Source organism: Alternaria arbusti (assembly GCF_024043155.1).
Source record: "Alternaria arbusti strain BMP 1465 chromosome Unknown scaffold_8, whole genome shotgun sequence".
In the NCBI taxonomy this organism is placed as follows: domain Eukaryota; kingdom Fungi; phylum Ascomycota; class Dothideomycetes; order Pleosporales; family Pleosporaceae; genus Alternaria; species Alternaria arbusti.
Window position 1 is genome coordinate 888659 of NW_026249948.1, and position 23209 is coordinate 911867.

The 23209-nt window shown below is 52.3% G+C and overlaps 9 protein-coding genes across 9 annotated transcripts; 4 read left to right on the forward strand and 5 right to left on the reverse strand.

Annotated features, from left to right (window-relative positions):
* Positions 1–449: 449 nt before the first annotated feature.
* J4E86_006678 (uncharacterized protein) lies at positions 450–1588 on the forward strand (the record flags this gene model as incomplete). The annotated part of the gene is made up of 2 exons (XM_051447203.1): positions 450–1304; positions 1577–1588. 2 exons carry the CDS (start codon positions 450–452, stop codon positions 1586–1588), a joined length of 867 nt encoding a protein of 288 aa, XP_051301688.1.
* Positions 1589–2051: 463 nt separating this feature from the next.
* Positions 2052–3503, reverse strand: J4E86_006679 (uncharacterized protein; the record flags this gene model as incomplete). Its single annotated transcript, XM_051447204.1, has 1 exon — positions 2052–3503. One exon carries the CDS (start codon positions 3501–3503, stop codon positions 2052–2054), a length of 1452 nt encoding a protein of 483 aa, XP_051301689.1.
* Positions 3504–7568: 4065 nt separating this feature from the next.
* Positions 7569–9134, reverse strand: J4E86_006680 (uncharacterized protein; the record flags this gene model as incomplete). The annotated part of the gene is made up of 1 exon (XM_051447205.1): positions 7569–9134. One exon carries the CDS (start codon positions 9132–9134, stop codon positions 7569–7571), a length of 1566 nt encoding a protein of 521 aa, XP_051301690.1.
* Positions 9135–12042: 2908 nt separating this feature from the next.
* J4E86_006681 (uncharacterized protein) lies at positions 12043–13407 on the forward strand (the record flags this gene model as incomplete). Its single annotated transcript, XM_051447206.1, has 1 exon — positions 12043–13407. One exon carries the CDS (start codon positions 12043–12045, stop codon positions 13405–13407), a length of 1365 nt encoding a protein of 454 aa, XP_051301691.1.
* Positions 13408–13964: 557 nt separating this feature from the next.
* J4E86_006682 (uncharacterized protein) lies at positions 13965–14674 on the forward strand (the record flags this gene model as incomplete). The annotated part of the gene is made up of 4 exons (XM_051447207.1): positions 13965–14063; positions 14163–14334; positions 14384–14545; positions 14649–14674. 4 exons carry the CDS (start codon positions 13965–13967, stop codon positions 14672–14674), a joined length of 459 nt encoding a protein of 152 aa, XP_051301692.1.
* Positions 14675–14700: 26 nt separating this feature from the next.
* Positions 14701–16314, reverse strand: J4E86_006683 (uncharacterized protein; the record flags this gene model as incomplete). Its single annotated transcript, XM_051447208.1, has 1 exon — positions 14701–16314. One exon carries the CDS (start codon positions 16312–16314, stop codon positions 14701–14703), a length of 1614 nt encoding a protein of 537 aa, XP_051301693.1.
* A 207-nt stretch (positions 16315–16521) lies between these two features.
* J4E86_006684 (uncharacterized protein) lies at positions 16522–19319 on the reverse strand (the record flags this gene model as incomplete). The annotated part of the gene is made up of 6 exons (XM_051447209.1): positions 16522–17254; positions 17304–17632; positions 17682–17870; positions 18278–19008; positions 19031–19200; positions 19315–19319. The coding sequence occupies 6 exons, from the start codon at positions 19317–19319 to the stop codon at positions 16522–16524; spliced, it is 2157 nt and encodes a 718-aa protein (XP_051301694.1).
* Positions 19320–20319: 1000 nt separating this feature from the next.
* J4E86_006685 (uncharacterized protein) lies at positions 20320–21125 on the forward strand (the record flags this gene model as incomplete). The annotated part of the gene is made up of 2 exons (XM_051447210.1): positions 20320–20876; positions 20933–21125. 2 exons carry the CDS (start codon positions 20320–20322, stop codon positions 21123–21125), a joined length of 750 nt encoding a protein of 249 aa, XP_051301695.1.
* A 1257-nt stretch (positions 21126–22382) lies between these two features.
* On the reverse strand, positions 22383–22914 carry J4E86_006686 (uncharacterized protein; the record flags this gene model as incomplete). The annotated part of the gene is made up of 2 exons (XM_051447211.1): positions 22383–22397; positions 22468–22914. The coding sequence occupies 2 exons, from the start codon at positions 22912–22914 to the stop codon at positions 22383–22385; spliced, it is 462 nt and encodes a 153-aa protein (XP_051301696.1).
* Positions 22915–23209: the final 295 nt, after the last annotated feature.

Below are 23209 nucleotides of genomic sequence, written 5' to 3' on the forward strand. Positions count from 1 at the left end.
AGTCGCGCCTTCCTCTTGACACCCCCAATCTGCATCTTTCCGAACGGCAACGCATGGCAAACGTACCTCTGACATCCATGGATCTACTACAGTGTTAACGCTAGGCTAACACCCGGTCGGCTGCGTTTACGAGTGGAGTCGTAGTACGAGACGGATCCAATCACACACAGCCATCTGCTGAATAACGCTTCGTGACGATGTGTAAGGTCGTTAGACCAACGCCAATCTATGAAGGTGGAGGGACATGAACTACGCGCAGTTAGAGCATGCTGACATACCTATCACTAAAGGCATCAACATTATCACTAACTAGATACGAGATACTCATCGTGACCATACATCCAACAGTTCCCTTTGACATATATCTACATGGCAGTCAAAAGTGCCCCATGTATCTCGCTAACTACACCACAAGAGACGACTACCATTTAATTTTATAGCAAAGCGCAATGTCCCCTAGAAGACTGACTTTCCTACTATCTCTGGCCGTCTTAGGTCTCGGCACTTTATCGTCACCTCTCTCTGGTCCCGCCCTTCCTCTCCCAGCCAGAACAGTAGCTCAGCTTCCCACCGTTCCAACCTGGCTGGAAAATATTGCCGTCCGGCCAAATGGCGATCTACTCGTCACCCAACTAGCTCCAGTCCCCATACTCTACACCATCAAGAACCCATCACTAGGAAACGCAACCCTAGAACCCATCTACGAATTCCGTGCCACCAACGTCACCGATCTCCTCGGAATCACAGAAACAGCGCCCGACACCTACGCCATCATCGCTGGAAACGCTACAACCAACTCAACTGGCTACGCCGGCACTTGGTCCGTATGGCAAGCCACCTTTACCTCTGCCAACATCTCCATACCCACGGTTCACAAAATCGCCAACGTACCTCAGGCGAAACTACTCAACGGAGTTGAATCATTGCCATCCGATCCCTCTATTGTCATAATAGTAGATTCTCAATTCGGCCTCCTCTTCCGCTTCGATACCAAGACCGGGACAAGCGAGATCATCGCTGATGGACCAGAACTCAAGCCGTATCCACAACTGCACAATGCTACCGTGGGATTTGGTGCAAATGGTCTCAAGGTCCGTGATGGGTGGGTGTACTTCAGTAATTCGGATCTCATTGCCATATACCGCGTTCCCATCACTTCAAGAGGGTACATACCGCATAGCCCCAAAGGGGGTGTGGAACTATACGCCAATCTGACTGCGGTGGCCGACTTTGTCGATGACTTCACGTTCGGGCCGGATGGCACGTTGTGGGCTGTGAGTAACTACGAGAACACAGTCATTGCTGTGAGTCCAGGTGGGAAGAAGATGGAGGTGGTGGCAGGTGCAAAAGTTTCAGTGACGTTCGCAGGGGACACCGCGGCAGCGTTTGGGAGAACAGATAGGGATCGGGATGTGTTATACGTGAGCACTGCTGGGGGTTTGGCGATGCCTGTCAATGGAAGTGTTGTGGTGCCTGGGAGCATCGTCGCGGTTGATACCAGGGGGTACGCGTGTTAGGAAGGACATGGTTGGCCTTGCAAGACTCCACATGTGTACGTCGCTGTGGCGGTGTCAAGCTGACTGCATAATCTCTATGTAATTAGAACAAGACGTGAGATTAAGATTGATGCATTAGTGCTTCGTCGGGTAGAACAGAGAAGAAGCAACGTCGCAACAGCAGCACTGGGGCTTACGTCAGTGAATGCTTCTCTGCGACCCAACATCACCGCGTCAGCTTTCAGCAAGTCACAGAATGCAAGGGACAGCAATTGAAATCGACAGTCTTCTATTCATCACATGTATCGCTACACCAATCCACCACACCCCCTCAAACACAACTGTAACTAGAAGTTAAACAAAAAAGCAATATGCTGAAGCGATCGTTTTGCATCAGAGTGCGCATACGTTCGTTCTATGCCATCATGTCCCCAGAGAACAAAGCCTGTCCCAAGGATGTACCCAAAAATATACACACACAAACAGAGAAGTCTTTTACCACACAAAAACGCCTAACCCATCCGTCCTGAAAAGAGAACAGAGAGAAGTAGGTGCTTAAGCGGCACCAGCGTAGACTTTGCCAACAGCCGAGAGGCCGCTGCCAGAGTTAAGCTGGTTCTCACCGTCACCGACCATGAACCAGGAGTAACCCTGGACCTTGTCGGAGCCGTCGAGGTAGGCCATGGCGTCCTTGAGGAAGCTGGCGGCTTGCTCCTCGGAGGCGCTGCCGGGGTTGAGACCGAACTCGGTGATCCAGACCTTCTTGCCACCCATGTCGGCGGCCTTCTCGACCTGAGCTTGGAAGCGGTCGATGGTCTGCTCGTCGTAGATGTCGTAGAAGTGGATGTTGGTTGCGTCGACAACGGCGTCGGGGCAGCAGTCGTTGAAGCGGCTAAGCCAGTCGAGACCCATGGGCGCAGGGCCGTTGGTAACGGAGGGTCCGACAATGGTGACCTCGGGGTGGGCGGCCTTGACGGGGTTCATGTATTCCTTCCAGGCGGTGCAGGCGGCTTCGGGGCTCAGGTTGCACTGCGAAGTGTGGTCGCACTCGTTGAATCCCATGACGGCGGTGGAACCCTTCTTGACGGCCGTGTCGACGTTGGCGAGCCACTCGTCGGCGGAAGACTTGCTAGGACCGTGCATCATGGGGACGAAGGAGGTGCCGATGTCGTTGCTCTCAACCTGTCCCCAGTTGTAACCGAAGCCGAACTTGCTGCCGAAGGTGGTGCAGAGGTGAGCCTCGTTGTAGGCGAGACCACGCTTGACGCCACTGTAGCTGTTGCCAGCAGTGGGTGAAGGAGCAGCGGAAGAAGCGACGGAGGTGGCCGACTCGACGGGCTTCTGAGGAGCGGATGCGGTGATCTCGGGGGTCTTGGAGGTCGGGGCCTCAGGAACGGCAGGGTACTCAGCCTTGGAAGACGAAGCAGCAGGAGGAGCGGCGGGGTACTCGGCAGCGGGAGAGGTGGTGGCCTCAGCTACGGGAGTCTCGACGGTGCTCTTAGCAGCGGAGGAAGTAGGCTTCTCGACAGGAGGAACGGCAGGGTACTCAGCGGCCGTGGAGCTTGACTCGGCGACGGGCATGACTGAAGAAGGGACTCCGTATCCAGTACCAGCGGCAGATGAGGTGGGGACAGCAGCACCGCCTCCGGGAGTGACGGTGACAGTGACCTTCTCGGAAGCAGTCACAGTGACGGTTGCGCCACAGACACCAGTGGAGGCATCGGCAGCCTCGACCTGCTTGTTGCCTCCAGCAAGACCGGAAGGCTTCTGGTAGACGGTCTCGTACTGAGTGTAGGTCGAGGTCGAAGTGGTGTCGATGGTGGTAGTCTGTTCACCAGGGTAGGCACCAGTACCGGTAGCCTGAGCCATGGCAGTGGTATTGGAGTTACCCCATCCGTTGACTGGGTAAGCAGCCCTGTGGTGGAACTTCTCGTGCTGGTAGTGGGGAACGGCCGCAACAGCGGAAGCGAGGGCCAAAAGGCCGGTAAACTTGACAGAGGCAGACATGTCGATGTTCGTTGTAGATTGCAGGTTAAGGATGTGCGTTACGCTTGCTTGTAGGGTATCGATCGATGAGTAAAAGCAGATGCGGCTAACCTGAGCGCGAAATCGTTGGACAGTCGAACAATGAACGTGGTAGTCAGAGCGACAAGAGAATGTACCGAGCAGAAATGCTCAAAGGAGTGGCTGGCAACGACCGTGTTTGGTGTGAGTCTGAGGATCAGGTTGTGACAAAAACAACGGGGAGGGCGGGTGATTTTCAACCTGATATATTTTTCGCGGGGAATCCGGGCGCTCGATCCTTTCGCATGCGCCTGGCTAGAACCTTTCACACCTTCAGGCTCTGCGCAAGCGGGTAAGCCAGGGGTTCAGGTGGAAATAACCTACTTGGCCATTCACAGCTCAGAAGAGGCCTGAGCCGCTAAGGTCGTGGTCCGTCTTGATTAGCTACCGCATGGCGCCGTGCGTTTCACGTAGCCGCCACATTCAGGTACACCCGCTCACCGACGCATGCCAGCAGGGGCCGTATACCGTTTGCGTCGGTTTCGGTGTCAGATCTGCTTTTTGCGTCTGCAAGCTGCTCTATCGATAGATATGAAAGTCATCTTGTCAGACATGTCGCCCACGTGAATGTTATCGACGTTCGCTGTATGGTGTGCGTTGGTCCCACATAGTGACAGGACCACAGATCCTTCACAAGTCTTGGTACTCGCGGAATCGTAAGGGGTGGGGCCGGGCGCAAAGACCGCGCGGGTTGATCGAGTATTCTAGACGCAGACGCTCTCATTTCCGAAAGTGTGATCGCCTCTGCGGGAGTCTGACCAGTTCTATCGAGCGATGACGAGGCCCTCATCCCGGCGACCATCGTCTTGTTTGTTGAGCGTTACCGTGTTCGGGCTCGCAACCCAAAGGGGCTGAGGACTGGAGGTAAGCCGAGAGGGCGTATGCGATGCTGACGAGGCTTTCTCGTATCGACGAGTCAACACTGAGGCGGTCCGATGCAAAAATACCAACCGATGTGGCACGGCAGGCACTCCGCGCGCGACCTCGTACTCAGCCGGCTCCCTTGCTCATGCACTTCAGCTCAGCTTAGCACACCTCAATTATCCATTGTTATGTTCGCAGCATTCTGAAGCGTCGACACAATTACAAGTCACGATAAGATTATTCCCGATGTTCATGGACAAGGTGTCGTGTCGCATCAACGGTGACCTTACACCCACGTCAACCACAACGACAACGTGGTACGCACGCGAAAGCGCTCCGCCAGGCTGGTCCTTGTCATAATTACCGACATATCCCGCCCTCTATCGGGCTCTGAACGTCTTTGTTTTCTTCTGTCTGCCGATGAACAGATAACGCAGCTGTGACGCTTCCACCGACGTCACACGATCACAACGAGAACTCCCATCGTGTGCGCCTAAGGATATTGCGCTCGAGATCTGCCTCCCCGATTTTGTGCCAGCAACAATGGAATCGGTTCTCCACGGTGAGGCAATTCATTCGCTGGCACACTAACACGCATCCAATACGAGTCGAGGCGACTGTCAACCAGCCCTGCGCTATCGATATAGCCTATCGATAGGAAGGAGGTTCCTGCATAAGCGCTGCTAGAGTTGCGCAGCCTAACGCATGCGCTCTGCGCCCGGTGTGTCAAACTTCATCTCCCAACAGCTGGGCATGACATGTGTCTACGTTTGCCATTGTTTGTCGTTCTGCAATTCCTGGAGCTGGGAATAAGGGCGAGGTTGCGATATTATAGCTCGTCGCGAGGTCGCGAGTACACGTAATGATCTCCACTCCCTCCGACAGTTCTGGATCGTGGGCACGGTTCGGCATCGGAAGCAACGACCCGGGCGTGGTGCGTGGGTGGCCTGGAATCTGCGGTCCAGATTCTCACAGTGCCCAGGTGTGCACGTGACGTCGGTAGATCGCAGAGCACACGGTCTTTGGCACAAACCTACGAGATGGACAAGCTGTGATGCAGGGCCTCTCTCCAGATGCACCGTGGTAAGCCCCGAAGTGTTGTGAAACTGCGAGTCCCAGATCATCCAAGGTTGTTGGTCGGCTAGGATGCACTGCCCTGCAGGTGACGTACAGCGTCGATCGTCAGGCACCTTTACCGGTATGGTAACTTAGCCTCTTTGGAATTCCAAGGACTGGGACCGATCGCATCATGTTCCTCCGAGATGGCAATCGAACGTGTGGTTCACTATGATAAGGTGTTTCAAGACAAACAGCGGTTCGCCGAAAGCCAGTGAGTTCCGAAACGCTGGTGGCAACAGTTCATTGCGTAAACTGATAAGTCGGTTGACTTTGGGTTGTGATCGTGGTGAAACGTCGGCGTGGAGACCCTGGAAGCTTGATGATGGGTGGCAAACCTTCACGCAGTCGTGTAGAACGGGCTGGAATAGACGCAGTAGTAGTAGCAGTCGTGTGGAACGGACATGTGGATGTAGACACGTACAAGACTTTTGCTGCTTCTCAAGAAGTGAGGACATGGTTGTTACAATACAAAGTATATCTACGAATACCCTCATCGTACGCAATAGTTCCCTTCTTTGCGTATAGTTCCCTGTTTGCATATCATATCACAGCCCATCTTGAGTGTCACAACACACCCATCCGTGCACCATGTATACTTCCCGCCAGGCAAGCAAGTCACCTCTCCTTCCTCATCGCAGGCCAAGCATTGTTCCATCGCCCGTGGTGCAAGAGGGTCCGCAACGGCGAAGAAGCGCGTCCAGTAGTTTATCCTCCTCTTAGTCGCCTTGCTCTCTTCGTCTCGTCGCGCAGGAGGTGTTGCGTTATCCATACCTCTGAAATCTAATGCGTCGATGTACTTAGTCTTCAGAGTGAGGATGTCAGAATGCATAGCGCTGATGTTGCTCGCCTTTATTTCTGTGTCTCGAAGTTTCACGGGTACCTTAGCTTCGGAAGCCTGGGTGGACTTGGCCTACAACGTGAGTGAGCTGACGTGGTGGAGGATGTAGAGAGGATTGCAGAAGTGGTGGCTATAGTACTTACGTTAGGTGGAAATATCGATGCTGACGAAGTAGCTGAGCTACTGGGATCCAAGCTGCTCCTTGTGGGCCAGTAGAATTCGGAAGTCTCTGACCCAGAGATAACCGGTATTGCCAATGGTGTCGCTGGTATTCCAGACGCGGTGCTGCTCAATACTGAGAAAGTGGGGAGGCTTCCTGATGGTATGCTCAAGGTTTCCCAGCGCGTTATCCAAGGCAATTCGGGTACCCAGGGAATGCCAGAGCTAGAATTTTCAGGTAGGGTATGCGACATGGTGTGGGAGCAAGGAGTACTTTTACCCATCGGACTGGTTGGGCTGGCAGACGTGGCAAGTGTGTCAGTCACCATCGTACTGCCCGCGCTTGGAAGAGAATCAGAAGCCATGAAGGTCGGCAAAGGATCATATGTAAAGGACGGTAAGACGAGAGAAGTGGTACCAGAAGGCCATATTGGAATACCGTCGATAATGCATGGTTCAGTCGGATGGGGGCATATCAGAGTAACAGCTGTGCTAGTGGGCTTACTATAGTCAGGTCCATCCGACGGTACCGTCACTGAGCCTGGTGATGGAGGGACGGCGAACCCGGAGGTATAGTTGCCAGTCTCACGAGGTGGCGCGTAAGGTGGAGTGGTTGTGGTCGTTTGAGTAACTTTAACATGCGTGGTAGAACTGCTTGTTGGGGACAGCTGATCGGTCGCTGCAGATGTTTGATTGCTGGTCTCGTCGTTGGGAGCTCCTAGAGCGCAGCTGGCTAATAGTGCAACAAGACCGAGATACATATTGCGAGTGGACATGATAGCAGCGCTAATATACTTGCAAAATAGTAAGAGGATCGGTACATGTCGCGGAGGGAGAGGTGTGGGAAAGTCGTTTTATCGCTAACGAACATCCACACTCGCCAAATGCATCACTGAGTTGTCCATCGACGTGTCAAATGTGTCTTAGATCGTCAAATATCGATACCCGACAATCAGCAGGAGAGTGTAAGTGTTATGACAATGGAAGTATTCTCATTCAATCAGAATATGCGCCATGTTCATCTCCGTTCATGTCCTGATCTCTGCCGCTTTTCTGAGTCGGTTCATGACCGCGGCGGCGATATCGTCACCTGTCTTATCGTCGATACCCTCCACATATATTACCTCTACGCCTTTCTTATCAAGCTCTCTTAGCGCCGAGAATAGGCCTCTGGCAACATCCTCGGTCTTTGCGCCAAGATTTATTTCCCAAACTTGGACTGCCTCGGGCTTCACAATGTAGTGGTCGGCGTGCGGTATTTGGTGCTGGGTGACAGATCGCAGAAGATTTGAAAGACGCGACGGCGAGTCATTGGCATCTAGAGATGCGGCCATGTCCGGTGAAGCGCAAAGTCCTGGTCCATTCGCATCCGATGTCTTTACCTTCTCGGCACCCAAACCTAACACCTTATCCCAACCCTTGGTCCGAATGATGCCAATGCGCCTCTTGCTCTTGAGCTCGTCCGATGTAGGTTGGCTCGCGCCTGCCTCGAACAGAAGAACCGATGCCTTCGGACTGTAGTGTCTGTACTTCATCCCAGGGGCGCGCGGTTTGCTCGAGTCTTCGGCTGGTTTGTCTTTATATCCGACCACTACGTTCTCCCATCCTGGACATTGCTGTAATTGTTCCACAGTGACGCCACCCGGTCGCAGTATCGCAGGTGGGCTCGATAGTCCGTCTATGACTGTGCTTTCAACTCCCACTTCGCATGGCCCGCCATCGATGATCAGATTTAGCTTGCCGTTCAAGTCGTCGTAAACGTGTTCCGCAGCGGTGGGCGAAGGTCGTGTTGACGCATTTGCGGATGGTGCGGCGAGTGGGCGACCGCATAGCCGTAACAAGGACAAGGCGATGATAGAACGCGGCATTCGTGCACCAAAAGTCGGAAGACCTGCTGTCACCTCTGGTGCGAGGATGGAATTCTCAGGGGCCGGTAGAATGATAGTAAGCGGTCCAGGCCAGAAGCGCTCAATCACCGGCTGGTAGATATCCGGTATGGGGTCCTTTCCAGCATCCTTCCCGTCTCCTGCTACGTCTAGTTTGCCCAAAAGCAGCGCTCGCAGCTGAGGTAAAGAGTGTATATGGACGATCAAAGGGTTGTCGGTTGGTCGTCCTTTGCTCGCGAAGATCTCCTTGACCGCCGCGCTTCTTGTCGCATCCGCGCCAAGTCCGTATACGGTCTCCGTCGGGAAGGCCACTGGGGTGTTTGTGTTTACAAGCTCCTCTGCTGCTTGCTTCAACGTTCCGGCATTAGCCTCACCCTCTGTATCGTTGTATTCTATGTCCCATTCATCGATCAAGTCCTCCGACTTCTTGAACGTGATTTTCCCCAGCTTCTGAGGATCCACGCGTCTGACGCTAGTTTCAGGCATCTTTGCGACGGGGCAGTCGCGGATGTTTGGGGCAGTCGCAGTAACGGGCGCGTAGAGTTTGGAATCGGCGGGCGTGAAGAAGGTATTCGGTCTTCTCAGCGTGGAACGAGGGATGTGGCGGGGCTCTGATGCAGCGATTTGCACCAAAGAACGTATAGGAGCGATATGGAGTGAGTGCTTCGTGAATTTGACATTTGGTATGCGGGGATGGCGAGTGGGCATTAGAGTGATGACTGGTGAAAGCCAAAATTTCTCGGAACGTTGTGGGGCTCAGTTCCGATGGCACGCGCGACGTCATGCTGGGAAAGAACGCACCTGACACGTTCCACTCTTTCAACATCCACAACACCAAACCCCCCAGCTGTTGGTGAATTGCGGTAAATGCGCGACTGATATCTGAGCTTCGCGAAAGAGATTGGAAATACCTTCTTGACGTACGGCACCATTTGCGGTACTCAAGCAACGAGGCATCTATCGCATACGCTGTCCCCGCACTCTCCTCTCTCGCTACCACTCTGCTGTAACATCTCACTCAAGTCTTAGCAAATTCGCTGTTTCGATTCACATCGGGTAAATGTTAATGGTCTGTAACGCTCAGCCAGTCGCGACCGGTTGTTCTCATCAGAGCCAGAGAACGCGGTGCCCAGGTGGTAATCTGATGCTTCGCAGCAACAGCTTTCCATGAAACCCCTTTAAAACGCTGATCATCTTTGTTCAGAGCTTCCGCCAATACTCTCGTGGCTTCTGTACTCTCTGCGAAAAGGTTGGTAGCGTCTTCCTTACAAAGCTACTCTCTTCTACACAAGGTCAAACGCGATGAGACCGTTGATCAGCTCGCAAATATGACTTTGTAACTTGTCAAAGTCTTCTTCGTGAGAACCTTGTTACAAGCGGAAAGTATCTATTGAGCAACAATAATTATGACAAAGTGTATCATACTCGCTGTCTCTGCTCTCTCTTTGCTGACCAACGAACAGGCAGTAACCCGGTGATGACTTAAGCCGGAGGACCTGCATGAGCCTGGCTAGTTGGACATCTCCGCATCGGATACCATTGAATCGACCATACCACGAAGCTGCCATATCGTCTCACCAAGTACTGCGCAAAGACATTGTTCCTCAAGGCACCATCATGAAAAGCCTTCCCATGTCCTATAAACAGAGGCGAAGAGTCGGCGAAGTTCACCAGACTCTGGGGCTAGCATTGGGCAGATGAGCGGGGAAGGCCTCAGAGCCTCGGGCGTCTTACGGACGTTAGACAACGGCGATGGACCGGATACACTGCCGAACGCTTGTTGCTGATGTCTCCTTAGGCAAGTGCTAGAAGAGAGCGAACAGCATGCCAAGCCTTGGTGCTGTTTACACTTTGTAGTATTTGAAATCGGTGTACGTTGTGTGGCGAGTGAAAGTGAGTCTTTGCAGTGTGCGAGTTTTGTATGGCGGCGAGGCTGACGGCACTTTTAAGGCTTGTGCGCATCAAATTGTCCAGACTATGGATGTTAACGAAGCTTCTCGTCGCACATTTTGAGCCTTGTTTCTCGCCTGATGCTGTTACGTTCGTTGTCCTATAGAGAAACAAGATTGGACAAAGATTTTCTCTATGTAAGTCGGTCATACGGCAATACAACAATAACGACAGCACCACGACGCAACAAAATTCCCCAAATGGACTAGATATCGGGTGGTCGACGCAAGACAAATGACTGATGAACAGTAAGCAGGAGTACTGATTGGTAACATCGTCTTCGGTAGTTGTTCGGCAACTGAGGGTTATCCGGTACACTTTCCCCTGAAAACTACCTAGGTAGATTACTAATTACTCATTATCTGGAGAAGACGGCGACGCCATGTAAGGGTCGCCGGCGCAGGGCGCTGTTGCTGGGACTATTAGCCAATAGCATGGTTCTCGTATGTCAGAAGTGCCAGACGTGGATCTTCCCAAGCACCAGCCGGGCAATTTGATGGTCGATCTGAACCACGGAATGAACGAGACCCGGGGTAGTTTCCGCTAGCGTCGCGCTAATCAACGATTTCGTCGAGCTTATCTCTACACTTGCGCTGGACGCCACGCCGCTCCGTCATCTTGATCAGATTCACACGGTGCCTTCCGTCTATAGCGCATGTTGCCAGTGGGTCAAACGGACTTGCGTCGTGGAGTCTATTCACATCTTGACAGTCAGTTTGCGGAGTTCCACCGGGTCTGTCCGCCAAGTGCCACTTTTGGCGTGCCAACAATGAATGTTTTTTTAACCAAAAAATGAACTAAAGTCATCTCCAGGCTCCGGACAAGCGGACGGTAATAACAAAAAAGAAGTTGGCTAGGGGTATGCCGTGGATGGCATCCATCATCGCTGGGTTGCACCGCGCGGGAACTACCCGATGTAGCAAACTGAATTGTTTCCCATCAGATGATGCATCCTCCAGTCCATTTCGCGTCAAGAAGACTTCTGTAATTCACGTCAAGAGAAATTGAAAGGTGTAGGAGACTACTAGAGGATCTTCGCAACTTCACTCATACTCCCCGCAACAGTCATGACTCGCCGTGGTGCTACTCTAACTTGGAACTATCCCCAGTCGCCTCTCAAGAGAACACCGCAAATTCCCAGAACCTCCTTGTCTAAGGCCTTTTCACTACTACATCGGGATGACTAGGCAAACAAGAGGGTCTCGAAGGGCACTCTGTCATTCCTGGACTTCTTTCGCAGCCAACTCAGGGTCTGACTATACTGATGATCACGGAATGGCATCCGTTGTCCCTCAATAGCGCATTGCCGCTCGTAGCTTCAGTCTTGGCGACTATACCCCAGCCATGTGAGCCTTGCAGATCGACGTGGGCGATTACTGTCTTGGGACGGTTGTTCGACTACCCCAGACAATGGATTATGGTCGCCACCGAGACTGTTGGCTGCACACTGACAAAGTAGTCCATGTACTAGCGGATGAACCATGAGAAGATACTCGAATTCGTTCGAGACCAAAGACACCGGCTATGAGGAGCGTTGGGAGTGACCCTTAACTCCACAGTGGGGAACTTGCGCTAGTCTGCAGCCGTGGGTGCAAAGAAATATAAGATAGACGAGATCTGCTCACTATCATCAGCATCTCTTCACCCTCCATCACTGCATTACACAATGTTCGCGAAGACATCTCTCGTGCTCCTTACTGGGCCAGCTCTGCTGGTCTCAGCTTTCCCCGAGATAGCTCGTATGGTCGCTGAGAAGCGCATCCAAGAGCGTCAAACAACGCCACAAATTATCGAATTCCCAGAATACCCAGGCACACCCAACCACGCCCTCTTCAACCAATTCGACCCTGCCCTCCAACTCGTCAACACATCTGGCGAGCACGAGTGGCGCGCCCCAGGTAAAGGAGATATCCGCGGTCCTTGTGCCGGTCTCAACGCCGCCGCAAACCACGGCTACATCCAGCGCGACGGTGTTGTCGATGCAGCAAGCATCAACACCGGTCTCTGGCAAGCTTTCGGCCTCGACAAGACAGCCACCATCTTCCTCGAGACCGCAACGGCCTTCTTCAACGGCGACCCCATCTCCGGTCGCTGGAGCATCGGTCCCCATTCAGACAAGACCAGTTCTCTTCCTCCACTGGTTGGTGACCTCCTTGGCAACGAAACAGGAATCTGCGCATACGGCCATCTAAGAAGTGAGGGCGATGCCAGCATTACCCGCGGTGACTGGCTCGCACCTGAGATGAACTCCAACTGCCGCTCCTACCCACAATACATGCAAGAGCTCTTTGACCTTTCCAACCAGCGCGCAGGAGGTCTGATCACGCCCCGAGTCCTTGCTGAGCACTCCAACAACCGCAAAAAGCACAGCATCGCTACCAACCCATTCTACTTCAGTCCCGCGTACGCTGGTGTTGCATTCACCTTTGGCGCACACATGTTCGCGTACCATTTGCTTGCGAACCACAGCGCTGAGGCTCCCCGCGGATTCCTGACGCAAGATGTATTCATGGACTTCTTCAGCTACAAGCGCGACGCCAGCGGTGCGTTGACGTACAAGTACGGCTATGAGCGCATCCCAGACAACTGGTACAAGCGCCACCCGCTCGACCCATGGACGCTTGCAGACATTGGTGTCTCGACCGCACAGCAATGTGCCGCGTACCCGTTGAACTGCCAGGTCGGTGGCAACACGGGCGCCGTAAACAGTTTCTCGGGCGTCAACCTGGGTGACATTACTGGCGGCTTCATTAACTTCGCAGAGGACTTGAACGACCCCAAGAAGATGGGCTGCTTCATCGCGCAGGCTGTGCAGGCGGATACCCCGTCTTTCTTGAGCAAGCTTCTTGGAGGTGCTGCTCTGACTGCTGCTTTGGCTGCTGTTGACAGTCGTCTTGGGCCGGCGCTGCAGCCGCTTAAGGATCTAGGCGGTGGATGCCAGGGCGTGCCGGCGGGCAGGAGTATGTTCGACTATGGCATCAACTTCCCCGGTGCCACTCTCGAGACAGAAGGCCCTAGGTCTGGACAATAGAATTGTCTTCGATGTTAGGTGAAGATAGCTGATAGATAGAAGTATTAGCTGTATCGAAATACAAATTCTTTAGTTCTACAACTACTCTGAGCTATGCGATGAATGAAATCTGTGAGACTTATTAGTAAGACTGCTGTTAGCACGGGAGTTGGTAGCGCCTGCTTCCACGCTTCTTTTAATCTGTTGAGGACACTCGTCTCACACAGCGGTTATTGTGTCAACAGGCTATCTCGTGAAGTTATCCAAAAGTAAAATGCGGTCCTGTCTCAACAATGATCCAGATCAGACCCGCGATACGTGCGCAATGGACAGAAGATGTGAGCAGAATGGAGGTATCGCGCCCACCAGAACTCGAGATTCTAGACCCACACCCTCCCCGATCCTATTGGCCTTTCGCTGCTCCTCGAGCAGCCTAGCCCCGCACTAGTTGAGGCTAGTGCGGCGGCATCGCTGAACCCTGAATCCCCATCCCAACTTCCTCAAAACTCCCCTTCCGAGTCGTCCCACCCCTGCTATCGTTCCCTCAGATTCAGCAATAGCAGAAGCTTTTTCCAATCATGCCTTCTGCAGCCGATATTCTTAGCGATCCTGAAATCGCGCAAGCATACGAAGACGTGCGCTCTGACAAATCCGAGACCACGTGGCTTATCTTGAAGGTACATCCGATAATGCGCCCGAAGGGTGTCGTCAACCGAGACGTGGTCGAAGGCGTCAACTAAGAATCTACGAGGGATCTGACGGCTGACCATTCTCAGTATGCATCCGCAACCTCAGATAACCTCAAACTCGCTGGCACAGGAAGCGGCGACATTGCCGAGATGACGGAGAGTCTTGGCGACGACGAAGCAGCTTACGCCTACGTGCGCATGAAGCTAGGAAACGATGAGTACAGCGAGCGCGTCAAGTTTGCTTTTGTTGTTTGGCAAGGTATGTTATATCCCCTGTCTCTATGTCGATATTGCTGAGACGTCTATAGGGCCCCAAACAAAGGTGATGCGCAAAGCCAAGATGAGCTTCCAGAGTGGGCAGGTCAAGCAGGTCATCCGGACCTATGCTGTGGAGATCCAGACAGGGGATAAGAAGGATTTGGAGGAAGAGGCTGTGACGATGAAGCTTAGGAAAGCTATGGGTGCGAATTGTGAGTATACGTTTTGCTATTTGTGTTGACGGAGGAGCATTCGATATTTGGTACAAGACCAGAACATGATGATGTAGGATGTGTGTGCTAATCTTTTGAACAGATGATCGCCAGAAAACAAACTACTAGAGTATCTTATGCCATACGGTAACGAATTAATCCGACTCCACGAGTCGACCTAGGGTGTCGTACTGTGGTATCACATTGCCCTCGATGCCTTGCATTTTGCACAATTCCAAAAGCTGCTCTCTAGGCTCGGTCCCAAGCCAGTACCCCGTAAACAGCTGGGCTCCCACGTCATATGTCAATTTCCTTAGCTGCGGTGTTGCGGCCTTCCACTCTGGCTCCCGATCTTGTACCCATTTGCAAGGTTCACCCTCATGAGACGTAACTACATCAGAGGCTGGTATTTGACCTGCAAGGTACTGTCGGAAGATGGCCATGGCGTTGTGATCCTCAAAGCGCATTTCGAGTGCCTCATATGCAGAGAGGTCATTCGTGATTGTCAACGTTTCGAGCGTCGGAGGGAGATGTTTCGCTAGGTTTGGCGTATTATTCATACCAAACAGCACAGGGAATGAAGCAGTCAAAGTCGTGAGAACGGGGAAATCGTGTAGTGGACCTAGACCTTCTCTTACAGGTTCCGCGGCGTCGGTTGGGAGGTCATCGCTACCATCGTTATTATAGTGCTTGTAACGCACGGTCAGATCGGTAAGCGTGCCGCGTATATGCCGTAGTGTATCCTTCAAGATCGACAAACGGAGAGGTGGGTGGTCTGGATGCAAACAGCAATCGTAGTGGAAGACCTTGACGTTGGGCGTCTGCCTGAGCAGGTACTGGATAGTGAGAGGATCCATCGAAGAGGGTGTAAGGCGGAGAGTCGTCAGTGTCTGCGATAGAGGAGGTGTCTCCAGTGGCCACTCGAATGAGCCGTCCACTCCATCTCCCTCGTCCCATAGTCCGCCATAGTCATCATAGTCGCCCTCTCTCAATGAGCACGTGACAAGGTCGAGCGACTCTATCGCCGGCAGATAGAAAAAGTGAAGTAGAGTCTCTTGGTGACTCCAGAAACTACTCTCCCACGTTGCGTCCGCCCCCTCTGTCTCTTCCAAGGTAACGCACACAGTTTTCAACTTTGCGAACCATGCAGGCTGTCCAACACCTGCCTCAGACGCCGCAGCATTCTTCAAGATAGCGTACTTCATCATAGCAGGAAACCACCTATTGTTCAAAAATAATTCCCACCCTATCGTCAGGAACTCCAAGTGCGCTTGACACATGCCGATGAGCAGTGTGATCAACATGTGCTGCGCCTCTTGTTTCCAGCTACGGCCCCACGTCTGGAACCCTTCCTCTTTTACATGAGCCTTGAACATCTCATTCTCCCACTCTTTGCCACTCGTATCATACTCAAAGTCTGGAAAAATAGCGCCGGCAACGTCTAAGTAGCTGTACTCAACACATCCCTTGGCGCATAATTCCAATTTCTTGATCAGCTGGATGTATTCGGGCTTCTTGGTGAGCGTGCGAATCAGAGAGTGTAGTTTAGGCGCTTTCTCATGTCTATGCCCCCTACCCCGCTGCGTTCCTTTTGGCTTTTCCTTTACATAGTTGTTGTCCCACGTGAGGGTGATGGTGTGGTACGCTGCCGGTATGGCGACGGCGTGGAGGGGCTTGCATGTTTGGGCTAAGCTAATGATGTCGCGGGAACCGAGATCGGCGAGTATGAAGTCGAGTAGTTCAGCAGGAAGATCGGTGATTGATGCCATTCTGGTCTCTTCGAGAAAGAGTGAGGGCGAGGTATAGGCGTGAAGGAAGACGGAAGGTGCAGCCTCGGATATAGGGAATTAGGCAGCCGTGTCAGTGCGCGACTTCCAAAACGGGTCGCCTTGTTGACTCGCATAGTACGCTATCGTCATTCATGATCGTGAGATCGTGTATCTATATCCTATATGCGCCTGCATCTTGCGAGATGTCTATAACGAAGATTTGTTCATATGCGGAAACACATGCTCTAGCCCACCACCTGGGTCCGTTTTCGTCTCGCTAGGACTCGCCCTTGACGCCGCATCGACTGTTGGCTGCAACTCGGTCGGAGAGTCGTCTTTGTCCTTATCATCCTCCTGCTTCCTTGCTAGCTTGTTATCGACGTGGTTCTCAAGCCATTCGTGTTCCGCTTGGTTCAACCTCAAACTCTCTTCCACGTCGCGCGTGAGCTTGTCGACCTCGTCTTCCAACAACTCGTCGTGGCTCTTCTTGACTGTTTCTTTGGGTGCCACGGGTGCCTCAACAGGCGCGGTTGTTGCCCAGAGCGCTTCCAGCTCGTCTGTCCACCCGCATGCCTCTGCCAACTTTCTCACACCACTATCGCAATCCTCTAGCAGCAAAACATCGTCTGGTCGTGTTCCCATATCGCCAACCCTCTCTGAGTTTATAAGCAGTCGCGGGGTCTCGTCTTCGCAGAGCTGCGGTAGCGAAGAGAACGGGGCTACGCTGAGCGATGTGCCCATGACTATGCACAGGTCGGCTTGCGCTGGGAGGCTTCGATTGTCGAAGAATGCGGATGGCAATTGTTCTCCGAAGAAGACGATTTCGGGCTTGACGAGACCGTCACATAACGAATCGACGCAGCGAGGCACCGATTTGTTCTGGATGGCTTCGTTCATGCGTTCCTTTGGGTACGACTTCTTGCAGTCGATGCAGCATTGCCTGTCTCGAATCAGTATTGATTGGAGCATGTAGAAGAAAGCCTGCTCACGTCGCAAAACTGCCATGAGCCTCTATTATCTTATCGCCGGGGACTCCAGCCTCGCGCTCCAGGCAGTCAATGTTCTGTGTGAACAGCTTCAGTAGCAGCCCTTTCTGGTAGAGCAAGCTTATGAAGGAATGTGTTATCGTCGGCCTGAACTTCCCGGGGTATAGTTCTTGGGCGAGAGAGTAGAACGGCTCGGGCGTCTTGCGGAAGAAATCGATGTCGAAGACGGCTTCAGGGTACGGCAGATTCAGGCGAGCGAGATTGGCGTACAGACCGGTTTCTGGTGATCTGAAGTCTGGTATGCCTGCGGAAGTACTTATGCCTGCACCTGTCTTCCGAATGTCAGCACGCGTCTGACCATGCTAACGCGCTGGAACTCACCATAACGACAATCTTCTTCGCACGCCCATCCTTGATGTATTGCGCAAGAGCCTCCAAGGTACGCGCCAATAAGGTCTGAGGTGGCGCATTTGGGCCTACAACCCGTGACTCGTCCTGCCCCATCCTGCCTCTTTTGCCTTTGCCCTTTCGACCTTTTTCAGCGTTGCGCCACGGCTTGTTCTGTTGCGCCTGTTGGCGGTGCGCTTTATGTTTGCGTCCTATTTTGAAGGATGTGAGTGCGCGATTATAACAAAAAAGACAAGAAGAACGTGTGACTGTGATGAATAAGGCTGTGGGACGTATGGCAGGCGCGTATCGCATGCCGTGGTGGACGCCAGTGCCCCACGGAAATTATATCTCGGGAGTCCGGCGGAGGTGCTGCGTCATGGTCATGCAACGCCAGCAACGCCTCCTCACTAGATACTCCCACCGACACCACACACCTCACGACTCACGGTGCGACGCAAATTGTTGAAACATTGCTAGTCGATATGTAATACCTCAATATATGTAAGCTACTTAAAACACGGCCCCAACTGATACAGGCACTCTTCATTGGGACAAGTCCCTGTAACCTCCTCTCCTGAGCAACTCACGTTCGCCACGACTTCCTTCCCATCAATCGCGTCTTTCACGTCCTGTAACCGGTTGTCTTGCGCGCTTTTCTCGATAGTCTCTCGAATGGCCATGCAATCTAATTTCCCCTGGTCTGTTATACCTGTGAACTTGAGCACGACCTTCATATGTGCGACTTCTTTTCTTTCTCCGTCCTTGACGCTTACTCGAACATACTCGGGCGCGTTACACCACCTCAGTATCTTCTTCCTCGCATTGAAGGAAAGACAAAATTTTGGGTTGCAGCCGGGGCAAATCGTAGACTCCTGGTCGAACTTGTAACAATTCTTCTCATCTTCGCCACTCTTCTGGAAGGTATCTGCAATCTGAGCGATGAAGGCGTTCTGTAGCGACTTTCCGTCGTACTTGATACCTCCTTCGTTTTTACCCGGGATGTAGTCACTCTCAACATTGACTTCAACGAAGTTTGTTTTCTTGTCCACGAAACCATCTTTGTCCGAGTACTCTATGTTATCAAATTTGTCCTTCTTGGTTTTGCAGGTATTAGCGCCAGTTTCATCGTCGTCGCAGCGGTTCTTGAGCGTATCGGTTAGACCTTCGGATATGTAGCGACCGTACCATTGGCCGACGTGTTGGCGGTTGTTGCTTATCTCGATCGAAAAGGTGTATGGTTGAGGACCTGAAGTTGGACTCGGGGTGGGAGAGGGTAAGGTTGCCAAGATGGTACCGGGGAAAGATGTTGATGTGCTGACTACATCAGATATAGAGATGACGGTCGAGGCGGTAGTGGAAGTACTGTCTGACCAGGCTGACGAAGAGCTGGTAAGGACAGTCAGGGAAGTTGGAGTTGGCACTTGCGTTGGAGTCGTAGACGATGAGGTCGCTGGAGCGATGCTTGATGCTGGTGGCGGGCTGTATGTTACCCAGGTTGGTGGTTTGCTCGCTGGTAAGTCAGTTCAGCATTACGCATTGGTCTTCTGAATGGCACTAACCTGCGCCCTTATTTCCTCCCGCGCTTCTAACGAGCAACGAAAAGAATGCTACGCCAGCGTAGTACTTCATCTTTGCAGTAGTCGAAGTTCGCATCATAGATCACTCAACTTCGAGGGTTGCGAAGATGCTGTGATGTGTCTTGAGAAGATATAGCGACCTGTCAGTTCAATGTCGCAACCCGTCAAGTTCGTTACGTGAAGTTGGTGGTCAGGAATGTATCGCTTGCTGCTCATCCATTCCATCATCGCGAAATCGTTGATCAATGCCTCAGCATCACGGACTTCACGCTGTAGAATCTGCATGGATGGATGGTTACGTCAATCTTCATTGGAGGGTGGAACTACCCCATTATCGAAAATGCTAGAACGAGTCTATCTGATAGACTTATTCGTATTCGAACGCCTCTGAAGCCTTCCGAGGTTATCGTCACCTAGCTCAACCTGTGGGCATGACGAAGATACGACGAAGAGATATACGCAAGTGCCCTTCCCCCCCTTGCTTAGGTACACTCGCAGAAAAAGATCCTGCTAGGATGAGATCCGAAGGGTCAGAAGGGAACGGCCCTTCCGAGATCGCCGCGCGTCGAGTCATGGACACTACGCCCCGCCACTAGCTACACCACCGACCAAACTCTTGCACAAGTACAATAGCTATAACAAAACACCGCATCCTATAACGTCGGAACGTACTACAACAATGCGGTACAGCCAATATTTCTCCAAGTTGGAAGTTCCTGTGGCCATCGTTGCTTGAATATTGGTAATGGTTATGATTTATGACCTCCGCGCCTCACCGCTAGGTACATAAGCGCCCTAAAGCTATACCGGAAAAGGACTTCCTTTCTCCATCGTGGGAACGGTCCGAAGCACTGCGAGGTGGTTCCAATAGGCTCGGAGGTTTGGCACGTCGGCTGTCCCACTGAAACCACGTACTAGTCGGCAGTTATGCTGGTCACTTCAATTCCTTTCGTTTGTGGTTGCGTTGCTCAAGGAGCATTGTATACGATTCTCGACCGACCAATTCTCTACAACACTTCATCCTACCAGCAAGTACTCACAAATCAGTTACCATGTCTCTCAAGGACAAAGTCATCGTCATCACCGGAGCTGCGTCAGGCATGGGCCTCGAAACCGCCCGCCTGTTCGCCGGCAAAGGCGCCAAACTCTCGCTCGCCGACGTACAAGAGAATCCATTGAAAGAGCTCGAGTGCGAGCTTCAGAAATCGGGTTCGCAAGTTATGACCCAGGTCGTCGACGTGAGCAAGCGTGGCGACGTCGAAAGCTGGATTGCAGCCACAGTCGAAAAGTTCGGGAAGCTGGATGGTGCAGCCAACCTCGCAGGTGTAACTGGCCGACAAGGCGCCGTTGCAGGTATTGAGGAGGTAGAAGATGACGACTGGGACTTCGTCATGGCTGTGAATGTTACTGGGTTGAGAAACTGTTTGCGCGCTCAGGTGCCGCACATGAATGAGGGTAGCTCGATTGTCAACGCGGCCAGTATCTTGGGTATCATTGGCGCACCGAAACAGTTGGCATATTGCGCGTCCAAGCATGCGGTGGTCGGCATGACAAGAAGCGCAGCGAAAGAATTGGGGCCGAAGAAGATTAGGGTCAATTGCTTCTGTCCGTAAGTCAACAAATCGAAAATTCTGTCATATATATCGACACACTGACTATCTGCAGGGGACCAGTCGATACTCCAATGTTGAGGAAGGCATATGAGATTCGAGGCGCGCCAGTCGATTACTCATTCCTTCCGCTGGGAAGGGAAGCACATCAAACGGAGATTCCGCCGCTTATTGAGTTCCTCATTTCGGATGCGTCGTCGTTTATGACTGGAACTGCTACGCCGATTGATGGTGGGTGGTATTGCTAGATTCAGAGCGAAGTATGTGGAGGCATACCCAGATATCGAAAGGAAACAGACCATGACACATGAACATGGATCTTAGCATCTAGTATTCCAGCTATAGAACTATCAGCAATATCTTCACCCTAAAACCTATGCCAGGGTCTTTCCAGCAGTCAGCTGTGGTGCGTTGGTCTTTCCGTTCCATTCCTCTCGCCGTGTCGGGCTGTGAAGGTCGACCCTATATTAGAGCTTATGTGGCCCTCAATGACAGCGTGCTTGCTGGCATCTGTGCGTTTGTTTAGCAAGGTACGGCTATCTCAAGATAAGAGTCACTTACGTCAAGAACCGAACTGCCAGGCAGCGATGCCACGAAGGCTGCCAGGTTCGCGGATGATGTCTCGTACGCCTCTTCCCATATTGTCATGTCCCTACACCGATCACTAACTATAGCATAACATGGAAAGCCGCCAATAAAGTCGGCTTTCATGCACTCTAACCTTGGCTTGAACTTGGAAGCGCACAATCTTTGAATGATCGGCGAGCAATTCCATTTCTGGAGTATGGCCTCGGGGGCGATTAAGAGAGGGAAAACTAAAGAATCGCTCTTCGTGGCACATTGCACTACGATGTCTTTCATGCAATGTAATCCGTGGTCCTCTTGAAGGAATTGGTCGAGAAGCCTGAAGATATCGCTTGTGGGAAGATAGATCTCGATAGTTTTGATAGAAGCGGGAAGTAGTTGCTGAAGCACTGCTATGTTGCCTGGAAAGTGTTCTTCGTTGCAACCGGGGAACATCTGGTGCGCTAATCTTAGATGCTGCAGCTTGGCGAAGTCTTTGAGGCTGTTGATCGGCTCAATATGTCGTAAGGAACCATAACCGGTATAACGTTGTGGTACAATGGACAAGCTCTCGAGTCCAGGAAGGCTGTCGTGTAGTTTACTGACGAATTTCGAGAGATCTCCAGGGCGCGTTCCGGATAGGAGAAAGAACTCCTCTCGATGGTGATAGAATGCGATGTTCAAGTCAGTAAGGAAGATACAACGCTCTAGGACTTCAAACATCGCGCCCTTGTTCTTACGACATGATACCCAAAGTGAGTCCATGTCATCTGGTAGAATAATAGCGACATAGCACTGCATCGTAAGTGATGTAATGTTGGGCGTGTCGATGACGTCTCCCGGACTTTTGAAGGAACAATTTCGGCTCACGAAGAGCGTCCGTAGCTGTGGGAGACATAGAAGACGGAAGGGTAAGACACTCTCTGTCCAGTGAAGCGTTGTTAGATTCGCGAAAGCTGGTACGCTTTCGGGATGCCAAATGGAAGATTCCCACTGGTGGGTACAAAGATGTGGTCCGCTAGGTACTCGCTCGTTGTGCAAGTGTGATGTGTTGATGAACATGCGCTCGACCGATGGCGACCTCAGAAGCGCAGCTTTGACAAGATCGGATTGGCCCAATCTCCCCTCGACTTTTGTCGCCGTAGTCGTGTTGATCAAAGGAATTTCGTAAAAGTCGTCCAGATCGGCATAGACTTGTAATCCACTGACCCCTACGGCAACCTGCTTTACTTTGTGCGCTAAGTCAGGACGCGACAGGATCGTTCGCAAGAAGCTCGCAATAGGGAATACGATCTTCATTTTGTTTGGCTTCTCGATCCATACCGATTTGTAGAGCACGTCCTCGACAACAGGGTGGATGGTCTTCGACACGCATGCTAGCGAAACTTGGCTGCTGGTGTTGACATAGTTGATGATAAGAAGCTTGAGCTCGTTGGGCAATGTTTCGAGGCGCGAGAGGCCTGGAGAATACATGGTGAGGAGAGTTTGCAGTCTGCCTTTTGGTGGATGAGCGCGGAGGTACACGATCAGTTGAGACGAAGGGGGTCGTTTGAAGAAGCAGCGGCTAACTAAATATTTGCACGTCGCACGCCAACTGTACCTAGGTATTGGGAGGCAACGCTGGCCGCACAACGATTGGCCCGTGCACCAGTGAGCACCCAGGCTCCAGTGCTAATGAAAGGGCTCTCGCTCGAGCAAGATAAACAAATCGGGAGTGATCCATAATGCCTAGCTACCATCAACCCTATCCGCTTCGCCACTCAAGACC